General features: G+C 43.1%; 1 protein-coding gene across 1 annotated transcript in view; it reads left to right on the top strand.

Annotated features, from left to right (window-relative positions):
• The first annotated feature begins 2,407 nt into the window (after window positions 1-2,407).
• METAP1D (methionyl aminopeptidase type 1D, mitochondrial) overlaps window positions 2,408-18,406 on the top strand; it is a 96,598-nt gene continuing 80,599 nt past the window's right edge. The window contains 2 exon segments of the mRNA XM_017862356.1: window positions 2,408-2,764; window positions 2,767-2,839. Of these exon segments, the coding sequence (XP_017717845.1) occupies window positions 2,408-2,764; window positions 2,767-2,839 (430 nt within the window).

Here is an 18,406-nt window from a genome sequence, read left to right as displayed (position 1 = left end):
CTCAGCCTCCCAAGTAGCTGGGACTATATGCATGTGCCACCACATCTAGCTAGTTTTTAAATTTTTTGTAGAGATGGGGTCTCACTATGTTGCCCAGCTGGGTCTCCAACTCCTGGGCTCAAGCTATCCTCCTGCCTTGGCTTCCCAAAGTGTTGGAATTACAGGTGTGAGCCACTGCACCCGGCCGAACTATTCGATTTTTTATTCAAGAACCCCAAGTACATAATCTGACTAATGGTGAGAATTCAAATCAGTGAAGTGCTGTAATATAATTAACCTTCATTTCACAGATAGAAGCATGGACAGAAATGGAGTAGAGAAGTGACTCAGTAGTGGTGACTCATCTAAATAAAAGTACTCTAATGCTCAAGATCACAGAATGTTAAAATTGCAAGGGATCCTAGATATCAGTGATCTAGCCCTTTACCTTGTTGGTCACTATGTATATATCTGCCCCCCCCGCCTTTTTTTTTTTTTGAGTGAGTCTTCCTCTGTGGCCCAGGCTGGAGTACAGTGGCGGGATCTTGGCTCACTGCAAACTCTGCCTCCCAGGTTCAAGTGATTCTCCCGCCTTAGCCTCTGAGTAGCTGGGATTACAGGTGTGCGCCACCGTGTCTGGCTAATTTTTGTATTTTTAGTAGATACAGGTTTCACCATGTTGCCCAAGCTGGTCTCAAACTCCTGGCCTCAAGTGATCTGCCTGCCTCTGCCTCCCAAAGTGCTGGGATTACAGGCATGAGCCACCACACCTGGCCTATATCCCATAAATTGATGGCTTTGGCAGACATGTGCTGGCAGCTTTTAACTCTTCTACTGTGAGAAGGATGTGTAGGAGAGAAGCCAGATCTCTCCTACAGTGGATGAACTATCACCTGTGCAAGTTCATATTTGCTTCATTTCTAGCTCATCCCAGATATATACATTCCATGCTGAACTTATTGAGGATTTCCTCACTGGATTCCACTACTGCTGGTGCTATCTGGGTCCTCATAGTGTTTCCTTTTCCTTCTAGTTGTAGGGGAATAAAGCATTCCTTTATTTTCCAAGGGTTGGCTGAGTTAAATCACATGAACATGTGTTCTATTTCAGATGTGTTTGAAACTGGGCTTGATGCCTTAAGGAATTTTGCTGGGGACATCTAGATTTCTTTTTTCTGCACACTTCTTAAGACTCTGCGGCCAGCTAACTCTCAGGCTCCTTTGCTGCACTCAGATTGCTGGCTTCAGTTATACAGAGGAAAGACTTGCCACATTCAAAAACGCTTTCCCTGGAATTGAAATGAGTTTGCAAAAGGTAGGGCTTGAAGTAACCCATAGGATTACATTTTATTCTCAGTCTTGTACATCTTATTTACTTTGTTGGAAAGCATTATTTCTCTTTATCTTTCAAGGTGACCCAAAAGCATCCAAAACCAGGTTTCCAAGAATTATAGCCTGTGTCCTCTAATGAAATGCCAACATTCACTCTCTTTAAAAGTAAAAATATCGAGATTATGTAGTCATTAAAAAGAATAAGTTCGAACCAAGTGTTCTAAGATTTGATGTCTATGATGAGTGGAATGGAAAAAGCAAGTCATAACAGTAAGTATATGATTCTATTTAAAATACTTACATTTGCCTGTGTGTAAAAGGCAAAGATCTGGATTGAACACACGGTGGTTAACTGGGGAGTGGGACTGTGGTGTGTACAGAGGGCGAGGAAGGGGCTTGCACTTGTTCCTTAACTCATTTCTGAATTGTTCTGAATTGTCTAGATTATTCACTGAGTGCGTAGTGTTTAAAAAGTAATTAGAAGACATCACACACATTCACCGAGAATCCTTATCAATCTTTACTGCATTTAAAGTCTGGAAACGGTTACATTCTCAGTTTGACTGGTTTCATGCAGTGTTCACTTCACCTGACATTCCTCGGGTATCGGGTTCTGTGCCGGGCACGGAGGCTACTAAGATGAATAACACCTGGTCCATGACAGGATGGCATCTACCCCAGAACACAGGTAAGAGAGACAGTGAATTTGGTAAAAATGGGCACCGTCATCAGTAGGCATACATCAGCTCCCTCATTTGATTCACAATTGGCCTTCTGCAGGCTTCATCTCTTGGCAATGCAATTGGCAGGCGTCATCCTTTTATACTTAAACTCCAAATTTAGGATTAAGACTCCAGTTATTATTGCCAAGTACAGAAGGCGTCCTTGGGGAAAGAGAAGTCTCCTGAGCATACCCACTGGGGTACTTAGAATAGATTTTGCAGCGACACACAGATCCTGTGTTGTCTGGAGTCTCTGCTGAGTAATGTAGATTCTGGGACAGGAAAAGGGAAGCTGGTGACTTTGAACCAAATTTTACCTTTCAACTGAATCCAGGGGAATAATTTGCAACAGAGTGGCAGATGATACAAAGTGCTATGTTGAACACTAGATTGTGCTTTATTTTTTCCGCCCAACTTCACGTTTCCATGCACCACAATGTTGATGCTATAAATATTGGATGCCACGCTTACCTGACAGGCTTCTTCCATCCCACCTGGGCGCGGGGGCTCAGAGCGAGCGCGAGAGCCGCGGCTGGAGCCCGCCTCTCGCGGCTGGAGAGGACTCAGCCGGCCGCGGGTTCTGCTGCTTGCCCGGGTGCCCTAGTCGCTTCCCCGCCAGGGCTCCCGCAGTCAGCCCCGCGCGCGCACGCGCGGTCCCCTCGGGCAGCCTCGACGCCTCAGGCCTTCGGCAGGGATGCGACTGGCCGGCTCCAGCTGGCGGGGCGGGGCGGTGAGCGAGTGCTCGCGGCCACGTGACCGACGCCAACATGGCGGCGCCCAGCGGCGTCCACCTGCTCGTCCGCAGAGGTAAGCGCGTGGAGGACAATCCCGTGAGGGTTCGCCACGGTTGTTCACTCGGTACGCACCTGGGTCCAAAGGGAAGCACATCCGCGCTGAGACTTCTCGGCGCACACGACTGTACTTTCAGTCTTTACAGACACACGCAGGCACACACGATGACACATTCACACACCGCAGGAACACACGCAAAAATTTGTTCACTGATCACCCGCCTAGACCACGTCACCACGTGGCATCTATTCGCAGTTACTCCTTGAGATTTGCAGGCCATCGTCTGAAGTTTTTTTTCCCAACTTCGGTTGTATCATTAGTGTAACAAACATTTATTCTGTATGCCGAACGAAGAAACCTATGGTAATTCTAAAATGCATCTGGACACCCGGTTTCCTTCCCTAGAGCTTTTATGTAGGCATGTCTTTTGGGGATTTGCAAAATGTAATTGTTTTCTTCCAGTGACTTAAAGTTAAGAAGATAAGAAAAGATGTCTGGGTAGTTCTAAGTAGGTTTTATCCTGCGTGAGTGTTGAGATTTTAGTAAATATACAAATGCCTTTGCAGCAGAATTGGGGAAATCCTTGTTGGATTTGAATTAGGTTCTGAATCTTTGTTGGAAAGAACTGGAAAGTTTTTTCAAGGACGGGGAAAGAGGAAAACTCATATTTTGAGGAGCTTCTTAAGTGTCAGGCATGTAGGAATAGTTTTGTGAGGTAAATATTATTTTCATAGTAATAGCTACTATTTATTAAGTGCCTTTTAAGTACACGATACTGTGTTAAGCGCCTTACGTATGCTTGCTTCCTTTTAAAACTCAATGAGTGAGACCCCGTCTCTACAAAAAAATTTAAAAATTAGTCGGGCGTGGTGGCACATGCCTGTAGTCTCAGCTATTCTGGGGATTGAGGTGGGAGGGTCGCTTGACCCTGGGAGGTCAAGAGGCTGCAGTGAGCGGTGATCTTACCACTGCACTCCAGACTTGGCAATAGAGCCAGACCCTGTCTCAAAACAAAACAAAATCCTGTGAGTTAGGAATTATTTTCTCTTTGCAGAAGGGAAAAGTGAGGCTAGAGAGGTTAAGTAACATGACGAAGGTCACACAAATGGTAAGAGGCAGAATGTTCATTTCAACATGATTCTAATTTTTTTTTTTAAAAACTCATTTCTCTATACTGCATGACATGGTCACTCCATAGAAGTCTGTGTGTAGCCGGGCGCGGTGGCTCAAGCCTGTAATCCCAGCACTTTGGGAGGCCGAGACGGGCGGATCACGAGGTCAGGAGATCGAGACTATCCTGGCTAACACGGTGAAACCCCGTCTCTACTAAAAAAATACAAAAAACTAGCCGGGCGAGGTGTTGGGCGCCTGTAGTCCCAGCTACTTGGGAGGCTGAGGCAGGAGAATGGCGGGAACCCGGGAGGCGGAGCTTGCAGTGAGCTGAGATCTGGCCACTGCACTCCGGCCCGGGCGACAGAGCGAGACTCCGTCTAAAAAAAAAAAAAAAAAAAAGAAGTCTGTGTGTAAAGTTCAGCAGAGACAGTACAGGATGAGTGTGTGCAAGAAGTGAGGAGAGCCCGGGCACGGTGGCTCACGCCTGTAATCCCGGCCGAGGCGGGTGGATCACTTGAGGTCAGGAGTTCAAGACCAGCCTGACCAACATGGTGAAACCCCATCTCTACTAATATACAAAATTAGCTGCACATGGTGGCGCATGCCTGTAATCCCAGCTACTTGGGAGACTGCGATAGGAGAATCGCTTTAACCCAGGACGTGGAGGTTGCAGTGATCCGAGATCGCATCACTGCACTCCAGCAGGGGCAATAGTGAGACTGTCTCAGAAAAAAATAAAATAAAATAAAAATAATAAAAAATAAGAAGTGAAGAGGAAGATATTTTTAGAGAGGAAGAAGGTTGGTAATGGAATAGACTTCAGTGTTAGTGGAGATGAGAAAGGAGCCACAGGAATATTTGAGGGAGAGATGTGTATGGGAAAGGTGGTGTAGCGAGCATTTTGGACTGGTTGCATGGAGGAATGGAGATGAGCATGAGAGTGTAGCCTTGTGAAAAGACAGCCAGTTTACATCTCTTAAGATCTGGGCTCCAGGCCTGGCCAGGTGGCTAATGTCTGTACTCTTACCCAGCACTTTGAGAGGCCAAGGTGGGCAGATGACTTGAGGCCAGGAGTTCAAGACCAGCCTGGCCAACATGGTGAAACCATGTCTCTACTAAAAATACAAAAATTAGCTGGACTTGGTGGCGCATGCTCATAATCCCAGCTACTTGGGAGGTGGAGGTGGGAGGATCACTTGAACCCAGGAGGCGGAGGTTGTAGTAAGCCAAAAAAAAATCTGGGTTCCAGTCCAGACTTTCTTTACTAATGAAGTTACTTTTCTGTTTCCTCTTTTCACAAGAAATCGTGGCCTTCAGACTTCATTTTTGTGTGCTTCAGGTAATGGTGAGAAGGATCTGAGTAGATAGTCAATGTAGAGGAGGAGCAAAAAAAAAAAAAACCTGAAAACATATTCTTGTATGTATGTATATATGTATTAGGTTGGTATAAAAGTAATTGCAGTTTTAGAATCACTTAATGACAAAAACTGCAATTACTTTGCACCAGCTATATATATAACATCTCTTTGCAGATTACAGAAATAGCATTGATCTTTTCTTTCGTTTTGATCACTTGTGATTTTGACAAATGGTGGTTTAGACAATCTTGAGAAAAGATATATGGAAGTCAGACCAAGTTATTGGTTCCTATAATCCATCCCACTGTATCCCAAAGTGTTGCAACAACCAAGAAGTGGATCCTCTGATTAGAGGAGAGAAGGAAAGTGTGTCATCAGGAAGCTATTTTAATGATGGGAAAGGGCCCCTTTTTGGACTATCCATAGCTAGTTTTAAATTGCAAAGAAGTTTTCCTGCTACCTGCTCCCCACCCCCAATAATTGAAAATGAAGGGTAAATTCACGAAGACTCCTCTCTCCACTCTCTTCCACCCTTTCACCCATCTAGATTGATATAAAGCAATCCATTACAAATCTTCGTGTACCGGGATTTATCATCAGCATCTACGAGCATCATTTCTTCTTGAAATATAGGAAGACTTTTTTTTTAACCTTTTAAAAAGGGCATGAGGTTTCTCTTGTGACGCCTCAACTCATTGTGGCTTTGGTCACAGTATACCCTGTAAACAGTAGTTACTGAGCTCCTCTCACCATTTCTACTCCTTACTAGATTATTAATTCTTGTTGAACAGGAGCTTTGTCTTATGTATCTTTCTGTCTTTATAAGCACAGTACCTGGCTCAAAGTTAAACTCATTAAAAGCATACTGAATTGAGAGGCTGTTAAGACTTGTTCTCTTCCATCATAGTCTAAGGAGGGATGGGTAGAAACTATGAGTAGTGACATTGGAAAGAGGAAAAGACAGATCAGCCTTCTGGAACCAAGAGAGAAGGTAACAAGGGCCTTTAAGGGACTAAAATACTCCCAAGTACTAGCACTGGCAGGAAATCTCTTACTCAGAGTACAGAATTCCTACCCTGGGGCCCCAGGAACTCTCTCCTATCTCAGTCTCTCACTCCCAGCCCTCACTTCACTGGAATCCCTGGTCTAGCTCAGGCCACTAAGCAAGATCCCAGTGAGTATGAAAAGGAATAAGGAAATCTCACCTTGAATTGTAATGATCCACATGTGTCAAGGGTGGGACCAAGTAGAGGTAATTGGATCATGGGGATAGTTTCCCCCATTCTGTTCTTGTGAAAATGAGTGAGTCTCAGAAGATCTGATGGTTTTATAAGCATCTGGCATTTTCTCCTGCTTGCACTCATTCTCTCTCCTGCCACCCTGTGAAGAGGTGCCTTCTGCCATGATTATACATTTCCTGAGGCCTCCCGAGCCATGCGGAACTGTGAGTCAATTAAACCTCTTTTCTTTATAATTACCCAGTCTCAGGTATTTCTTCATAGCAGTGTGAGAACAGACTAATACAGCAAGTAAGAGGGCATCTTTTCTTTCTTTCTTTTTTTTTTTTTATTTGAGACAGAGTCTCACCCTGTAGCCCAGGGTGGAGTGCAGTGGTGTGATCTTGGCTCACTGCAACCTCTGCCTCCCAGGTTCAAGCAATTCTCCTGCCCCAGCCTCCCAAGTAGCTGGGACCACAGGTGCCCACCACCACCACCACGCCTGCCTAATTTTTGTATTTTTAAGTAGACACGGGGTTTTGCCATGTTGGCCAGGCTGGTCTCTCTCAAACTTCTGACTTCAGGTGATTCACCTGCCTCAGCCTCCCAAAGTGCTAGGATTACAGGTGTGAACCACTGCACCTGGCCATTTACTTATTTTTGATAAATATATTTTTAAAAAGTACTTTTGTTCACTTGTGACTGTAAGGCCCTAGACTCCTCCAACTGAGAATTTTGTTACCTTAGTGGTTTTTTTCAAAAATGTAATATCCAGGCAGGGGAGGGGCTATTATACACTATGAGTTAAGTACTTTAAACGTTTGCTGACTGCCCTGAGATCCTTGCTATCTTGTAGAGCTTCTGCAGGAAAATGTCTGCTCAGTTTTGCCAAAAAAATTTTTTTTTTTTAATTGAGACGGAGTCTTGCTCTGTCACCCAGGCTGGAATGCAGTGGCTTGATCTTGGCTTACTGCAACCTCTGCTGCCCAAATTCAAGTGATTCTCCTGCCTCAGCCTCCTGAGGTATCCGCCACCATGCCGGGCTAATTTTTGTATTTTTAGTAGAGACAGGGATTTTGCCGTGTTGGCCAAGCTGGTCTCAAACTGCTGACCTCTGGTGATGCACCTGCCTCGGCCTCCCAAAGTGCTGGGATGACAGGCATGAGCCACCATGCCCAGCCGCCAAACCAATTATAATTAAACTTTTGGGATGCAATTCATGGGTGATTTGGAAAATGCTAATATTCCTAAGTTTAGTTTCCTATTACTTAGACTACATTCCTGTTGACAACCAGAGAATGGAAATGGAATTTTGCCGTATGACATCTTTTAACAAATACATTCCAATTCTATTATAATGTGGCATGTTACCACACAGATTAAGAAATACTTACAATGAAACCATGCCTCTAAAGTCCTAAGTGCTCCTAAATCCATACATACTTGTATGTGTTTTCCTCTGTTTGAAACAGCTAGCTTCCTTCCTTCCTTCCTTTTTTTTTTTTTTCCCAGGGTTTTTCTCTGTCACGCAGGCTGGAGTGCAGTGGCACAATCACAGCTCACTGCAGCCTCGACCTCCTGGGCTCAACCAGTCCTCCCACCTCAACCTCCTGAGTGGCTAGGCGCATACCACCACACCCAGCTAATTTTTTGGTTTTTTCATAAAGACAGGTTATCATCATGCTGCCCAGGCTGTGAAACAGCTTTCTTTCGTATTTATTTTATGTTTTATTTCAATAGTTTTTGGGGTACAAGTAGTTTTTCGTTACATGGATGAATACTTTAGAGGTGAATTCTGAGATTTTAGGGCACTTATCACCCAAGCAATGTACACTGTGCCCGATATGTTGTCTTTTTTCCCTCACCCCCGTGTCCCTAGAGTTCATTATATCGCTCTGTATGTTTTTGCATCCTCATAGCATAGCTCCCACTTATAAGTGAGAACATACAGTATTTGGTTTTCTTTTCCTTCACTTAGAATAATGGTCTCCAGTTCCATCCAAGTTGCTATAAAAGATATTATTTTTTTCCTTTTTATGGCTGAGTAGTATTCCATAGTGTCTTTTTTTTTTTTTTTTTTTTTTTTTTTTGAGACAGAGTCTCTCTGTCACCCAGGCTGGAGTGCAGTGACACAATCTCGGCTCACTGCAACCTCCATCTCGGGTTCAAGCGATTCTCCTGCCTCAGCCTCTGAGTAGCTGGGACCAAAGGCACCCGCCACCACACCTGACTGATTTTTGTATTTTTTGTAGAGGCGGGATTTCACCATGTTGGCCAGGCTGGTCTCAAACTCCTGACCTCAAATTATCTACCCACTTTGGCCTCCCAAAGTGCTGAGATTATAGGCATGAGCCACCGTGAATACCACATTTTATTTATCTACTCATTGGTTGCTGTGAAACAGCTTTCTGTACTACAAATAGTTCCTGTCTCCCATTGAAATTAAGATGCTGGTACGTTGCGGAGGCATTATAGGACCGCGTCAGTGGCATGAATGCCTCAGTTGAAATAAGAGAATGTTCGAGGTGCTATAGGTGACAGGGGCATAGTAGACCCTCAGTGTGGGATGAATGCTGCCAGTCATTAGAAGAGAAGAGAGAGAGAGCTCTACATTGTTGTATGGAATGATGTCCACAAAATACATTATTGGGAAAAAGCAGTTATAAACAATATAAGATACTCATATTTTGTACATAAAGTATCAATATTTCTGTGTGTGTTATACATGTGTCTAAGTGTATCAACATGTATACACACAGAGTATGACATACAACTAGACTATTTAAGTTTCTTTTTTTTCTTTTTTTAGACGGGGTTCACTCTGTTCACCCAGGCTGGAGTACAGTGGCGCGATCTCGGGCTCACTGCAAGCCTCCCCTTTCCCAGGTTCATGCTGTCTTCTGCCCTCAGCCTCCCTGAGTAGCTGGGACTACAGGTGCCACCAACACGCCAGCCCTAATTTTTGTTATCTTTTAGTTTAGAGATGGGGTTTCACTCGTGCTTAGCCAGAGTCAGGGGTCGTCGATCTTCTTGACCTCTGATGACTCCCTTGGCTCCCAAAAGTGTGGGATCTACAGGTGTGAGCCACCAAGCCTGGCCCAGATATTTATAGTTTTCTATGAAATACACACGTTTCCTCAACGCATGTTATAATCCATGCAAAATCAGTGCGGATGCTACATATCTTCATAGGAACTTTGGCAAAGATGCGAAGATATTACAGTATGCATGAGCTTCATTTGAGCAACATCTTGTTATAGGCCTGAAAAACAGCTTGTTCTTGTGGAGGACTGCAATTTTCTTTTTTTAGCTTCGTTGAATCATGGAGACAGTTAAACATAATGCAAAAGTAGGAGAGAACAGTACAATGAACTCCCACGTAGCCATCATCTGGTACAATAGTCATCACTTATGGCCACTATTGTGTACATCTATACCCCCCCAGCCACTTTGCCTCCCCACAGCTGGCATTATTTTGAGCACATTCCAGCTATATTATTCATCTGCTAGATTTTTTCCATGTATTCTATAACGATAGGAGCCTTTTATTTCTTCTTATGTGTGCCTACATATCAGTTTCTAGAATTCATTATAATTCCATTCTCTGTTGAGATTTCCCACTGCTTACTCATATGTTCATCTTTTCCTTTCTAAGTACTTGAACATTCAGTATTTATAACAGCCTTTTCTAAAAGCCCTGTTAATTCTATTATTGGTTCAGAGTCTGTTTCTGTTTATTGACCTGCTTTTGTTTTTTTTTGTTTTGTTCTCGGTACATTAACATTTTCCTTGCTTCTTTCCATGTCATGTAATTTTTTTTTTTTTTTTTTAGCAGAAGGACCTTGTTCTGTCACCCAGGCTGGCAGCCTGCAGTGGTGCAATCATAGCTCACTGCCAACCTCAAACTCCTGGCTCAAGTGATCCTCCTACCTCAGCCTCCAAGTAGCTGCGGACTATAGCGCCGCACACCACCTATTTCTGGCTAATCATGTAGAGTATTTAATTTTATAAGTGACCAGGACAGATAATATATCTGCTGGAGATTAGGTCTGTTTTTCTTTAGCATATGTTTTAAAGAATGCCAGGCCCAGCTTTGTTAAATCTGTTGATTCTTTCAGGCTCAATTTTATTCGCGCTGTTAGGGATGGATCATTTGTTTTTTTTGCTGTTGGTTCTGGGGGCGGTGCGCTGAGGCCGAGTGTGGGCTCATGTGTTGATTGTTTTCTTTTAAGTGCATGCCGTCCTGCATTTTATATCCAGGGCCAAGATATAGTTACTTCACATGTTTTTGTCTAATGCTTAAGACAGCTGGGAATTCTTAATACAGTTTACTGCTGAAATGGATGCGAAAAGGATAGTGTTGTGTGTATAGTAGTATATAGGGTATATATAGTATAGTATATATAGTATTATATATTTATTTTTTTTTTTTTTTTTTTTTTTGGAGACAGAGTCTCTGTCACCCAGGCTGGAGTGCAGTGGCTCATTCTCGGCTTACTGCAACGTTCTCCTGGGTTCAAGCAGTTCTCCTGCCTCAGCTTCCTGTGTAGCTGAGATTACAGACGCGTGCCACGACGCCTGTCTAATTTTTGTATTTTTAGTAGAGACGAGGTTTCGCCTTGCTGGCCAGGCTGTTCTCCAACTCCTGATCTTGATCAAGTGATCCGCCTGCCTCGGCCTCCCAAAGTGCTGGGGTTACAGGTGTGAGCCACCGCACCCAGCCGGATATTAATTTTTAAAAAATCTATAAGTTTACTTTCCGTTTTTTTTTTTTTTTTTTTTTAAATTATTTGTTGAAGCAACTGGTTAGTCTGTCGGTTCTATGGAGCTTTGCATTTTCTGGATTTTGCTGATTGTATTATATTCCACAGGGCTTGTTGAAGATGTTCCTCTATAAAATGGTAATTAGATCCAAGGCCTGACTTAAGTTAGACATTTTTTGTTACAAGTACTTCATAGTGGTGTTGCTGGAGACATTGTGGCCTGGAGACATTGGAGACATTAGTGGCCATTGGCGATCATTACCTGGCTCATTAGGAGTTTACAAATGACAATATTTTAATTACTCCTTCTTTATTTATCAGCTAGAAAACATCTACAAAGAGAAACTTTCTCATCAAGTATTTCATTACCCTGACAGGCCCTGTCCCAGCAAGGAAAGTTAAATGGTTTGTTCTCTTTATTTATCAGTTTTAAAAATACCATAGTCGCCCGCTTATCCAATGGGGGTATGTTCCCAGACCCCTAGTGGATGTCTGAAGCCACAGATGGTACTGAACCCTGCACTGTGCTGTACTATGCTTTTTCCTATACACACATTTCTGTGCTAAGATTTAATTTATAAATTAGGCAGAGTATGAAATTAACAACAATCACTACAACTATACTGTAATAAAAGTTAGGTGAATGTGGCCTTTCTCTGAAAATATCTTTTTGCACTGTGCTCACCCCTTTTTTTAATGATGATGTGAGATGACAAAATGCTTACGTGATGAAATGAAGTGAGGTGAATGAGAAGGCATTGTGATGTAGTTTTAGACTGCATGTCTGAAGGAGAATCATCTGTTGAAGGACAATCATCTGCTTCAGGTGATCCTGGATCACTAAGCCATGACATGGATGTCAGAAGCAGAGGATGTGGATGACTAATGGGTCGGTAGTGTGCAGGGTGTGGACCTGCTGACCAAAAGGGCAGAATGGAGTGGGCCAGTGTGAGATTTCATCACGCTGTGCAGAACAGTGTGCAGTTTAAAAACTTGTGAATTGTTTATTTCTGGAATTTTCTATTTAATATTTTCAGACCTTGATTGACCTTGGATAACTGAAACTCTTATCTAAGAGAAGACTACCATAACAGGCTTATCCTCCAAAAGTGACCAATGAGTTTTTGTTTAGGGTCACTATATGGGCTAATTTTTTTAAATATGGGTTTATTTTTAATTGTGTATCTACTTTAATTTTCTGAAAGTATATGAAATGTCATGGAGTGTTGAAATGAAATTGTGAGGCGGGATTGCAAGATTCAAGATAGAAGAGCTATTGACAGAAGTAGCATTTCTAAAATAAGGAATTTAAGAAATTCTTACTATACCTTAATGTTAGAGTGGAAGATTGTAGGGTAAGAGGATTGAACATCCTCCTGAGCTTGTTGCAAATTGGTTCTCAGGGTATTGGGCATTCGCATTATAACAAGATGCTCATTTCTTCATATAGTGAAATATCAAACCTTGTGCTTAGAATAAATAGAACTATGCTTCTTAACATCCACAGAGTGATTGTGTATAGGAAGATGAGGCAACTAGTAAAGATCTGGTTTTGAATCTTCTCCCTACAAATTATCATCACATGAGTTTAAAAAGTAACTTAAATTTCCACTTTACTTTGCCATGAACCTAAAACTGCTCTAAAAAAATAAAGTGTATTTTAGAAAAAGTTAATTAAGAGAACCTGTGAAAACACCTAGCACAAGAAATGTCTTTTTCCTTTTAGCAGATGTGCCTCTTATGCCCCTGTCTCTGTACTCTATTGATTGAAGCAATCACAAGGTAGCCCAGATTGAAGGGAGGAGACATAGACCCATACATGCAAAATTTTGCACATATTTTTGTGTCTGTACTCCCCCTTTGAATATCAAAATTCTTTTTTTTTTTTTTGAAATGGAGTCTTGCTCTGTGGCCCAGGCCGGAGTGCAGTGGCATGATCATGGGTCACTGCAACCTCCGCCTCCTGGGCTCTCAGGCTTACAAAGTGCTGGGATTATAGGCATAAGCCACCATGCCCAGCTAATTTTTGTCTTTTTAGTAGAGAAAGGGGCCGGGCGTGGTGGCTCATTCCTGTAATCCCAGCATTTTGGGAGGCCAAAGTGGGCAGATCACGAGATCAGTAGTTCGAGACCAGCCTGGCCAACATGGTGAAACCCTGCCTCTACTAAAAATACAAAAATTAGCCGGATGTGGTGGTGGGCGCCTGTAGTCCCAGCTACTCTGGAGGCTGGGGCAGGAGAATTGCTTGAACCTGGGAGGCAGAGGTTGCAGTGAGCCGAGATCACACCACTGCACTCCAGCCTGGGCAACACAGAGAGACTCCATCTCAAAAAAAAAAAAAAAAGAAAAGAAAAGTAGAGACAGGCATTTCACCAAGCTGACCAGGCTGGTCTTGAACTCCTGACCTCAGGTGATCCGCCTGCCTTGGCCTCCCAGAGTGTTGGGATTACAGGCATGAGCCACTGCCCCTGACCTCAAAATCTTTTTGATACTTCTCTCATCAAGTGATGGAGTCTTTGTCCCTTCCCCTCAAATCTAGACTGTCCTATGACAGCTTCAACCAAAAGAGTATGGGGGAGGTTATGCTGTAGGACTCGAGGCTGTCATAAAGCAGGGTACAGCTCCTGCCTTGTTCACGGGAACCCTCCTGCTCAGAGCATGAGCTGCCTTATGAGAGACCCAAGTACCCTGGGACTGCCATGCCTGGAGGAAGCCAAGTCGCTTGCAGAGGCTGTATGAAAGTACTCCAGTCAGTAGTCCTAGGCTTTGACTCATCCCATCCCAGGCACCAGACACATGAGTGAATGAGCCTTCACATGGTTCCAGCCCCCAGCCACTGAGTCACCCCCAGCCTTCAAATCTTCTTGACTAAGGCCTCAGATGCCATGTAGCCTTAGACATTTATTTCTGAATTTTTGATCCATGTAATCCATGAGCATAATAAAATGGTTGGATTTTTTTTTTTTTTTTGAGATGGAGTCTTGCTCTGTCGCCCAGGCTGGAGTGCAATGGCTTGATCTTAGCTCACCGCAAGCTCCGCCTCCCGGGTTCACGCCATTCTCCTGCCTCAGCCTCCCGAGTAGCGGGACTACAGGCGCCCGCCACCACACCTGGCTAATTTTTTTTATTTTTTAGTAGAAACGGGGTTTTACCATGTTAGCCAGGATGGTCTTAATCTCCTGACCTCGTGATTCGCCCTCCTTGGCCTCCCAAAGTGCTGGGATTACAGGCATGCCCGCACCCGGCCTGGTTGGATTTTTTTAACACTCCTAAATTTGGAGTAATTTGTTACACAGCAATAGAAACTGGAGGAATCTATAATCTCTAATAGCTAGTAACAATTATTTCTCAGTGGAAAGTTAAAGGAACCACTTGTAGGGAGTACCTGTAGGCAGGAACAAAATGTCTGCCCCAAATCTGGAGTTACCACACACAACAAAGTATGGCTTGTTACCAGATATTTATTATTTATTCATAGTCTAGATGAACTTTACCAATCAGGAGTCGTTTTTATTGTAAGTGATATTGTTTCATGTCACAGCTGATGTTCCCTTTTTACCAGGTTTCCAGGGGAAGTGAGCTATAAGGTTAACCCAAGGTAAGATTTGCCCATAGAGAGGTGTCCATTGAGAAAAGCCAAGTAGCAATATTAATACTGAGCAGAATAGAATTTAGGACAAAAAGCATCAAACAGAACAAAGAAGTTCATGGACTTTTTCTGTATCTACATTCACTGTCTGCTTAATGATCTCATCAGTCTTGTGACTCTAAACAACAAACATTAAGCTGTTGACTCCCATATTTATGCCCCAGCCAAGATCTTCCTCCTAAATCCTAGACTCGTACATCCAACTTTCTACTGAACATTTCCACTCGATGTCTTAATAGACATCTCAAAATTAACATGTCCAAAATTCTAAAACTGGACTTCCAATCTCTCCCCTCCCTCCAAAATTTGCTCCACTCCAGATATTCTCACCTTAGTTTTAAGTCTGTCCTGTCAGTTTCTCAGACCATAGACCTTCAAATCAACCTCAATTCCTTTCTTTCTCTCACTCTATATTTAATCTGTCAAGAAATCTTACTGAGTCTACCTTTAAGATATACCCAGAATTCAAGCATTTTCTGTCACCCCAACTGTCACCACCTGATTTAAGCCACTATCCTATCTGGAGTAGATTACTGCAGACCTTACTACTGGCCTCCCTGTTTCCACCCCTGCCCTCTGCACTTGATTTGCAACACAACAGCCAGACGGATCTGTTAGAGATGTAAGTCAGATCAGGTCATCCTTTGCTCAAAACCTGTTTCACTCAGAGTAGAAACCAAATTCCTTATTCCTGTAAGACCTTGTTCATAGTACTTAATGCTCTTTAACACGCTGTATGATAAACTTATCTGTCAAGCTTATTGTCTGTTACCACTCTCCCTCCTAGAATATATGCTCCACAAGGAGAAGGATTTTTGTTTGTTGTTTTTCTTGACGTACTCCAAACATTTAGAACGACACTTGGTACATAATGTGCATTTAATAATGAATGAAAAGTGGTTAATGGTGATGCAATAAAGTTGTTAGCAATGAACCTTTATGAATCAAATAACATGTTGAAATACATAAAGCAAGAACAGTTAGAAATAAAAAGAAAAATGTATACAATGACAACACAGTGGGAAACTTTAGCATGTTTCTGAGGATTTGGCAATTTCAGTAGATATAATGAGGTTACTGAGAGTCAGAATGTTATAATTATGTGTATTTTTTGCAAATACACATAAAATAGGATGAAACTTGATAAGTTATATCACTAAAACCTTAATAAGTTTTTCTGGAGAGAAAAAATATATAAACTACTTTCTCTGACCACAATGCATTATAATGCATACATTAATGGAAGGAGAAAAGAGGTTTGACCCAAGTGTTGTGGAAATACAAAAAGAACCTAAGTAGGGGGGACGTGCAGGTAACACTATACTGGCCTTGGAATACATGGTTCTTGTCTTCCATGAGTTTACATTCCTTTAGGGAAATCAGACATGTAAATCCATTATGGCAACAGAGGAAGATGTATGCACAGACAGATGCAAGTAAATAGTGCAGTGGGATCATCCAGTAGAGACTGAGGAGTCAGCTTCGCAGAGGACATGAAGACTGGCCCGAGTCTGAGTCTTTGCAAGTCCTGTGCTTGGTCAGATGAAGAAATTTAGAGATAGAGAGGGCCTCTTGTCCAAAGGTGGAGAGAGATGTGAGAGCCTATATAGCCTTCCTGGGATCATTGCTGGTTTAACATGACAGACAAGTAGGGTGAGAGCTAGCAAGTAGCCAGAAGGTCGGTTGGAAGTAGCTAGTTTTGGCCATAGAATATGCAGGATTTGGGTAACTGCAGGGGAGAGCTGAGACATGTGTGTGAGGGGTAAAGATAGGCAGACTTCTGTTCCCTTAGGGTTAGAGGAAATGATAGATGTTCATGCAGATAGTTTTCACATGGGAGAGGGGACAGAATTGAAAAAGCTGCATGTCCCTAGTGACTTCTATTTCTGTACACATTTGCAGAGATTAGAGATGAAATGATGAGGTAGGGGAAAAGGAGAAGAAACTGATAAGGGATGAGTGGAAGGATTGCCCAACAGAGTTGAGACCCCAGTGAAATTAGAGACAGTGTATTTGTTGTGGCTTCATTCATTGCCACTGTGTGATTTTCTTCAAACACATGTCACTCTGGGTGTGTAAAAGAGTGGAGGTAGATCATTGGATTGGCTGGATGCACTAGAAGGACCATGGAGTGAGAGGCACATGGTTGGCAAGAGAGGTATTGAACTGATGAATCAGAGTCTAGCCTAGGCTGGAAACTTTGTAAGGACATGAACCATGTCTATTTTGTTTGTATCAGCATCCCTTATTGGTAAAATGAGCAAACTGGAGAGTAGAAGTCAAGAGAGAAAAGACCAATAGTTTGGGGAAAAAAGGAGTGATCCAAAGTTGAGAATTCCCAGCCAGGTTAAAGAGCAGGTATAGTGGGAAGGAGGACGGAGAGAACTGGCAGGGTGAGGTGAGGTTTGGAGTTTTACGATGGATGTGACTTCTGAACTTGGTCAAACATTCTTAGTTTAATTGGAGAAAGAAGGCTCATACATATCATAATGCAGAGCAGTATAATAGTGCTCTGTGAATAAGAGAAAAGAAAGATAATTTGAGGCTAGTGTGGTCACTTCACTGAAGAAATTAGTGTTGAATTAGGCCTTGAAGGATGGGTCAAGTCGTCAGCAGAGGGGCTGAGGGGGACATTGCAAAGGGGAGAAGGTAGGGCGGTGGTGGGAAAACCATGTGGACATAGAAGAAGTCAAGACATGTTAAGAGGGTTCCAGAATGGAGAATTTGGCTGGAGTTGAGAGTTTTGTAGGGGAGTCATAGGAGATGATTAATAACACGGGTGAGGATCAGATTGTGGAGAAGGAGAACCTGGAAGGCCAGCTTAGGGTTTATCTTTATAGGCAGCAGAGACCACTGAAGCTTTTTAACAAGGAAGTGAGATGGTGTCTCCATTTTAATCTGCTGCTGGTGTGTTCTGAATGTATTGGAGAGGGAAAGCCATTGCAGTCAGTTAGAACATAGTGGCAGAAACAGAAGGACCTGAACTAGGGTAATGACTGCAGGATGGAAAGGGAGAGATGGATGCCAAGGAAATGGTACAGAGGAGAAATCATCACGACCTGGTGGTTTGTTGGGAAGGAGACTCGAGAAAGGGGAGGGGCCATCAAAGCAGAAAAGGAGGAGTTGGCAGAAACAGAGAACCTAGTAGGAAAAAGAGTCTCTAAGATGAAGTTGCAGGATGACTAAGTAATTATCAGTGAATTTGGCCACTAGGGATGATGGCAGGATGGAGCAAAATTTAGCAGTAGAAGGAGCTTTGAAAAGTGACAGTTGGGTTGCAGAGAATTGTGGAGGGTTTTTTGTCCCTTCTTTTTTTTTTTTTTTTTTTTTTGAGACAGGGTCTCACTTTGTCATTCAGGCTGGAGTGCAGTGGCGCATTCTCAGCTCACTGCAGCCTCGACCTCCCAGGCCCAAGCGGTCCTCCCACTTCAGTCCCCCAAGTAGCTGGGACTACAGGCGCACACCACCACACCCGGCTAATT

This window comes from Rhinopithecus bieti, unplaced genomic scaffold (genome assembly GCF_001698545.2).
Source record: "Rhinopithecus bieti isolate Rb0 unplaced genomic scaffold, ASM169854v2 scaffold_63316, whole genome shotgun sequence".
Classification (NCBI taxonomy): domain Eukaryota; kingdom Metazoa; phylum Chordata; class Mammalia; order Primates; family Cercopithecidae; genus Rhinopithecus; species Rhinopithecus bieti.
Note: the sequence above shows the minus strand (reverse complement) of the source record. Positions and strands in the feature narration are given on the sequence as shown.